Below are 7461 nucleotides of genomic sequence, written 5' to 3'. Positions count from 1 at the left end.
TACGTCATTGTTGTGGATTTTTTTTAACTTGTTGTAGATATACAATTAAATACATGTCTTTATTGTGGATTTTCTAAAAACTTGTTGTAGATATACAATTAAATACATATGTACACCAATAAATTATTCAATCTGTAGCTTGAATTGTTTGTTTTAACTGCAGTAGAAACCAATTAGCTCTCCAAAAATATATACTTTTGGGCAATTTGGTATCCTTAAAATCAAATAGAATCAACGATAGGGACTTACACTGATAAAATCTAGTAGAAAACTAGGAAAATTACATATAATCTTCATTGGTAAAAACAATTTGCACTTCTAGGGAAATTATAATTTGGTCATTACTGTACTAGAATTGGTTTGGTTTGGTTTATTTTGTTTAAGGTCCTATTAACAGCCAGGGTCATTTAAGGATGTGCCAGGTTTGGAGGGAGAGGAAAGCCCAAGTACCCGGAGAAAAACCACCGGCCTATGTTCAGTACCTGGCAACTGCCCCACGTAGGTTTCAACTCACAACCCAGATGTGGAGGGCTAGTGATAAAGTGTCGGGAACACCTTAACCACTCGGCCACCGCAGCCCCTACTGTACTAGTGGATATTAGTTGAAAATCCATAATTAGGGATTTCCATTTCGCACGGAAATCCCTATTGTTTTCGTTATCTTTTCTCTTCTTATTATTCTTCTTAACACTTCTTGTGAACACTTTCACCCAAACGAAAACAGATAAAACGTTCATATTTTAGTACAAGATAGAGAACATCAAGCTGATGATGCATGAACAATTTGATGATCATAAGTTCAAAGGTCAAGGTCACAGATATAAAAAAAAGATTTTTTTAAACGGTTCTTTAACGACCATAACTTCCATCAACCTTCATTATATTTCATGCATGCTCAGTGTCATGTAGCTCATGAAATATATATACCCATGATGGATCATATTAATTACGATTGATAATCAGATCAGGTGGTGTACATGTTAGATAGTCAACAAATGATAATGTTTTTCTTATTATCCCGTTACAGAATCATATTTTCATGGCAAATAACTGCTATCTCCTTGTAGTAGCTGGTGGCTACCTCACAGCACAACATAAAGGTCGCATGGTGCAAGCTCTCTACAGCAATTAATGTGTTCTGCCACAAGACAATCACAGCAGTACAGGATAGTCCTATGATCTTGGCTTCCCAAGAGACACAAACTGTCCTGGATTTCATAAATCTGAAAATGAATAATGATAGTCTCTATTGAAATTTTGGTGAAAATAGCATTTTGTAAGGCTAATGTTATTTAAATTGTTGATATTTTGACCTGACAACCCATTCTTTTGAGATGTCACTATGCTGGGAATGTCTTGAAATTGTGATATGCTAATACATGTAATGTACATGTATATTAAAAAAAGAGAAACAAACAGCCACAATCCTGCTGGCTTTATGCAACAAAGCATAAATTTGTGAAAGGTTTTATCATGACAATGATGAATAACATTTTATTTTATTGAACAGAGAGAAACACATGTATGATGCATTTAATATTATTTATTCAATATTTTACATTCCAATTTAGAATTAATGATGAGATGAATAAATAGATTTGGACATGAATATAAAACACATTTTGATCACAAATCTGCCTTCGGGCCCCATACTCAGTGGAATGGCTTTCATTTCTGTCCGCATACACAAGAATTCCCCCGTGACAGTCATCAGAGCGATGCTGATGACAGTGATAATCCACCACGGGAGAGAGTTAGGGATGTGCATGTTGTATATTATACAAGCCAGCAAGTGGAACAGATGGGCTGTCACAGAAAAGTCTAAACACAACTTTGTTCTCTGAACAATGAACCACAAGGCAAGAGCACTGAAAAACAAAATTAAAGTGTTCAGAGTTTGATAAACAATTTAATAATAATTAAAATCTTTATATATACCAAAAACATACTAATGTTGGCATACTAAGATTTTCAGGTATTGCTATATTTTAACACATTTAATAGTGCGAAGAAAAATTGCAAGAATGAAGTGAATTAGCACAATCATAATTTAGCACTATGCTTTCAGCACAAAAAGCGCTGATATAAGATAATTACTAAAATATCAAATTTACAGTAATCGTCTTTGTTTATATTATGTACCAGGTATATATACCCCTTCGTACATTGTATACTGTCAATGCTTCCCTCATTCTATTGCCATACTTCTTTATAATGCCAATATTAACTGTATACAAGTTGTGATCAAAACAAGAGGCCCAAGGGCCTTAACGGTCATCTGACTCTTAATTAAAACCCTTATACTATTGTAGTATTTATTCTCTATAGCAAGTACATAGTGGCACTGTTGCCCATCTTGGATTTCTGACCGACCCAATAAATAACAACACTTGGTCAGGACCATCTCAGGATAACTTCTCGTAAGTTAGAGCTGAATCCCACTGGTGGAATTTGAGAAGTTTGAAATAGGTGTTGTTCAGGAAAACTATGATTGCGCAATCATGTTACAAATTGGCAGCCATGGCTGCCATGTCAAAATTTTTATAAGTCGAAAAATAACAACACTTGGCTCTCCCTCCTTAACATCCTCACCAATTTCTAGCTCAATGGCACCAGTTGAACTGGAGAAGTTTAAAATGTGTTTTTCAAGATTGCTGCCATGTCGGCCATTTTGGATCTCAGACTGATCTGAGAAATAACAGCAGTTGGTCGGGATCATCTCAGGATCATTTCAGACAAGTTTCAGCTCAACAGCACTGGTGGAACTTGAAAAGAAGTTTAAAATGTGTTTTTCAAGATGGTGGCCATCTTGGACTTCGGATTGGCCCGAAAAATAACAACACTTGGTCAGGATCATCTCAGGATCATATCTGGCAAGTTTCAGCTCAATAGCACTGTTGGAACTTGAGAAGAAGTTTAAAATGTTTTTTTCAAGATGGCGGCTATGGCGGCCATCTTTGATTTCGGACCTACCCAAAAAATAACAACACTTGGTCAGGATCATTATATCAGGATCACTTCAGGCATGTTTCAGCTCAACAGCACTGGTGAAACTTGAGAAGAAGTTTAAAATGTGTTTTTCAAGATGGGGGCTATGGTGGCCATCTTGGATTTCGGACCGACCCGAAAATTAACAACACTTGGTCAGGACCATCTCAGGATCATTTCAGGCAAGTTTCAGCTCAATCCCACTGGTGGAACTTGAGAAGAAGTTTGAAATGTGAAAAGTTTACGGGCCGCGCACGGCAGACGACGATGGACGAAGCACGATGGCTATAGGTCATCCCGACCCTTCTGGTCAGATGACCTAATAACAGTGCAACAAACTATTTGGCTGGTATATCACTCGGGTAAATGCAGACTTTATTTGTATAAACTATAAATCCCCATGTGAGTAAGGTATTAAATATTGCTCTGCTCACTCTAGGCGTAAAAATCCTTTAGCAAAAGTTGCTAAAATACCTTTTTTCTCTTTAGCAAATAAGAAATGGTTTTAGCAAGACAATGTTATTGCTTAGAATTTAATAACTAAATATAGCACACGCATATTTATTTGATATATATATATTAATACAATGTGTTAAACTATTTTATTAGTAAAGGCAGGCATTAAAAGTGTTCATTATTTAAGAATTTATAAATTACAAAATACTGCCAAATATCATGTTTTACCTCAGCGTAAACAAAAAATATTCAACCAACTAAAAAAGCATTGTATCATACCAAAACAGTTGTGTTTTAGCTGCTATTATTTTCATATTGAAAAAGAACACACTTGAGATTACACTGAAATAATGTTATTTTCAACTTGATTTTCAAACCACAACTTATGTTTTAATCTTATCGTTCCCGGGACTTTTTTTTTTTTTTTATTTTTTTTTTTTTTTTGCGAAAATTGAATCGACTGTTCCTATTCCTTTAGATCATATTGGTGATAATTATAAGTAATTGGATTTGGAGAATATCTGCTGCATAACCTATTCACAGCATTTCCAAACAGATGCATTTCCAAATAGATGCTTCATACATAAATCACCCTGAACAAATAATTTTGCAGCCCTGTCACAATGTGGAGTTTACCGTGAATTGTACCTATGTAATATGTTCGTGATACAAGACATTGAATGATACATACTTGTTAAATACTAAATACTATTGTACATACAATTAATGAAAGTTGAAATAACATTGAACAGACAATTGTCATTTTGTTTTTAGAGCAACATATGCTTGCGGCACAGGCAGAACATTCGTCTGCCATAGGGTCACAGCTGCCATGTTTTTACCCAAGTTATCTAAACGCGTTACAAAGCATTGCCCATCAAACAAACGCTCAAATGATTAAGATTTATTTAAGTACTTCTGTTTCCGTAACATACATGACATGTGCTAATCATGTAGTTCGATCATAGGATAAGTTAGATGTAATGGCATCGTAATTAGTGAAAACGTAAGTTGTTGAATTAAAGATTTAAGACAGCGGGATATTTATGCAGTCTATAGTATGTCTAAGGTTAAAAACAGTTTCGCAAAAGTTGCTTAAAATACTTAATTATATTTTCGCAATTAGTGATTACATTTCGCGAAATGCGCAAAATGCGATCGATAGCGTGAGCACAGTATTGGTACAATTTTATGTGATAATACAGTATGATGTCAATTCTCCCCGACACTATCAACACACCTTGTTAAACTGTTGAGTAGGAATGCAATCACATTTAGCCTCCCCGAAGTTTCTAATACATCAAGATCCTGCAAAGATAAAAATAAAATGTTATAATTAGTGATGGGAATAATTTGTTATATAGGAAATAATTTGTTATACATATGTGCAATAGACAATTGATCAAGTACTTATAACTGTTAGTGTGTGATTAATTATAATTATTGACTATGTTCTAGACACTTATATATCAGGTAAGTATATACATTTGTATGTGATGTCGAGCGCAGGTATATACATAATGAATGTCGTGGGCCAGTGTAGCTGCGATAACGTAGCTCTGGACGACGGACGGACAATTTCTCTCAGATGGTCGTCGTCAGAGCTACGATTCCCTTCCATCGATGGTAGTGTTGCAAAACAGTGACCCTCGAAAATGCTACAAATAGCGGATATCGTTTAACTTTGGAGTAATAGTTCGTATAATTATACATTTCTAATAAAATTTTGCAATGTATTAGCCTATACCGTCTAATCTGGAAATTTTAATTCGCACATTCTGATATCATACTGCTCGAAGTTGTCTCCGTGATCCGCCATGATACTTCTCGAAGAACTCTCGCGAGGATGCTGACCCAAATATGGAACCCGTGAAGCTACTATTATAAATAAATACATAATCAGAGATATTTAACCACTGTTTTGTAACTCTTGTGAAGAAAACGAATCTTACTTTGCGTAATTAAAGAATTTCAGAATGAATTGACCTTCCTCACTGAGTTATATAACTCCGAATCTGTTTTTCTGTTGAAATCTCGCGGGAAATCTCATTAGCATCAATTTATTTTGATTTCCTTATAAGGAAATTGACCTTTACGCTTGTATAAAAGATGGCGGTATGTTTGAACTGATATCTCTGTGTGTCTTGCCCGTTGTGGATTTTACTATTTATATTGCATTGTCAAACAATTGACGTAATGTGCAGGTTTGTGGCATGAATATTGATAATAGATACCAGAATCATCAATTTACATGTTTTTTTATCCGAGAAAATTTTATCCACAGCTAAATACTGCCCGATGTGAATCACATCGGGGCTTGCTACACTATTGGCAACGGGAGGGACTTTATACCCTGCCAGAGAGCAGTGTAGGCAGGGTATGAATATTCGTTCTAGGGCCAGTGATGTTGGCATAAGCACTAGTGCTGGACACTCATTTAAGGTGGTAACACACTTGTTATAGGTGTTTTTACTGCATGCACAGCAACTAGTATGTATACAATTGACATGAGATTTTGCATGCTGTTAGGTAAGGTTATAATTATCAGCTCTTTGAAATCTTATCTTCAAAACTTATTTCCAGACGAACAAAAACATTCGCAGGACACTCATACATTGTACTTTGTATTCCTATTCACTCATCCACATCAATCTTAACCTGCATGCATATTCCAGTTAAAAAGCACGTGTTCTGTTAAGTTACTTCACTTACTGTTTCAGTAAAAACCTTATCTAATGATGAATCAAAATTGCCTATCATGTTCATCAAGTAATTCCAGATTCCAAGCAATAAATAAAACTGGCTCTGCATGGCGACGATCTGGGAAATGATCAACACTGGATCCCACACATTACTACGGAAATGACCCGTCATCCTTGGAAGTCGTTTCCGAAGAAGGCCAAGCATTACCCCGAAATTCCAAGTCAAAAGGGAGTTTTCCCAATATTACACGCAAATGCTCGTGCTTTCTCAAGGTGGCTATGGCTTTAAAACATTTTAAAGATCTATTTAAGCAAACAAGTACACAATTGCAAAAAAAGTCAAGTATTGCTACATCGGCGAGGCAACGTCATCGTTATCTCGAGTAGCATATAAATTCTGTCATCCTCGACCTAGCATGACAGGCTTGCAAATCCAATATGGTGACGAATATGCTGGAAAGTGAAAATAAGTGTCGAAGTCTCCGAGAAACAAAGGGGCAATTAATCATCAAAATAAGTTCCAAGTGTCAGCATCTTTTCCCCACATAGTGATCACAATGATCAACACAGCAAGTTCCTTGTTCACACTCTTATAATTTCGTTAGTTGGCCGAGCAGTCATTTCTCATCACGTCACGACAAATCGTTATCACACAGACGCTTTACTTGTTTTCGACACGGCTTCTTAAGTGCCGCAAAGATTGACATTGTGACCGGTGTACCGACAAGTGAAGGAACCCGCCATAAAGTACCTATTTTAATATGATACATATATCCATATAAGTACACAAAAACAAAATTTACATTATAACATACTTCCTGTGTCAAACTTTAAAAAGTTCTCTGTATAGGTATAGATCTAATGAACACAGAGGGGAGTCATTTTTACCCAATTTTAATCTAACGTTAGCCCCCCAAAACGTCTAAAAATGTGCTATAATAGGGGAGGTCCAAATACATGAAGACGAACTAATTCTCAAGTCCCTGTGATTTATAGTACTGATCTAGAGCAAACGGACGGTCGGGTGTTCGGGTGGTAACACATCACATTTTGACAGCCGGAGTTGGATTCCCCGATCGAACGTGAAAATGTATGGGGTCACCTGTCCGACCAATAGAGTTTCCCCGGGTACTCCGGTTTCCATCCGGAATCCGGTTTCCTCCCGTTTTGGCCACACTTCAGGGGCCTGTTCGTTTATGCGGACAAACCGGTTATAGTCAGTTTTTAAATGGGATATATCAAACATATATCTTGATTCTTGACGGACCTGTAAATGTTAATACAGGCCTTGGATGTCTTTGTCAAGGCTCGTCTG

At 36.3% G+C, this 7461-nt stretch overlaps 1 protein-coding gene across 1 annotated transcript; it reads right to left on the bottom strand.

Moving 5' to 3' along the window:
- Positions 1–1523: 1523 nt before the first annotated feature.
- On the bottom strand, positions 1524–6815 carry LOC117338331 (protein SYS1 homolog). The gene is made up of 3 exons (XM_033899636.1): positions 6157–6815; positions 4685–4752; positions 1524–1868 (listed from the first exon to the last, which is right to left on the bottom strand). Exons 1-3 carry the CDS (start codon positions 6349–6351, stop codon positions 1574–1576), a joined length of 558 nt encoding a protein of 185 aa, XP_033755527.1. The 5' UTR covers positions 6352–6815; the 3' UTR covers positions 1524–1573.
- Between the last annotated feature and the right edge of the window lie 646 nt (positions 6816–7461).

This window comes from Pecten maximus, chromosome 11 (assembly GCF_902652985.1).
Source record: "Pecten maximus chromosome 11, xPecMax1.1, whole genome shotgun sequence".
NCBI classification, from domain to species: domain Eukaryota; kingdom Metazoa; phylum Mollusca; class Bivalvia; order Pectinida; family Pectinidae; genus Pecten; species Pecten maximus.
Note: the sequence above shows the minus strand (reverse complement) of the source record. Positions and strands in the feature narration are given on the sequence as shown.

Bases quoted from the DNA above. Each gene is read 5' to 3' on its own strand.
- LOC117338331 (XM_033899636.1), bottom strand. From the start codon at position 6,351: ATGCTTGGCCTTCTTCGGAAACGACTTCCAAGGATGACGGGTCATTTC. The intron at 4,753-6,156 runs GTAAGTGAAGTA...TTATCTTTGCAG, and splicing joins ATAAGGTTTTTACTGAAACA to GATCTTGATGTATTAGAAAC. The intron at 1,869-4,684 runs GTGTGTTGATAG...TTTGTTTTTCAG, and splicing joins CTACTCAACAGTTTAACAAG to TGCTCTTGCCTTGTGGTTCA.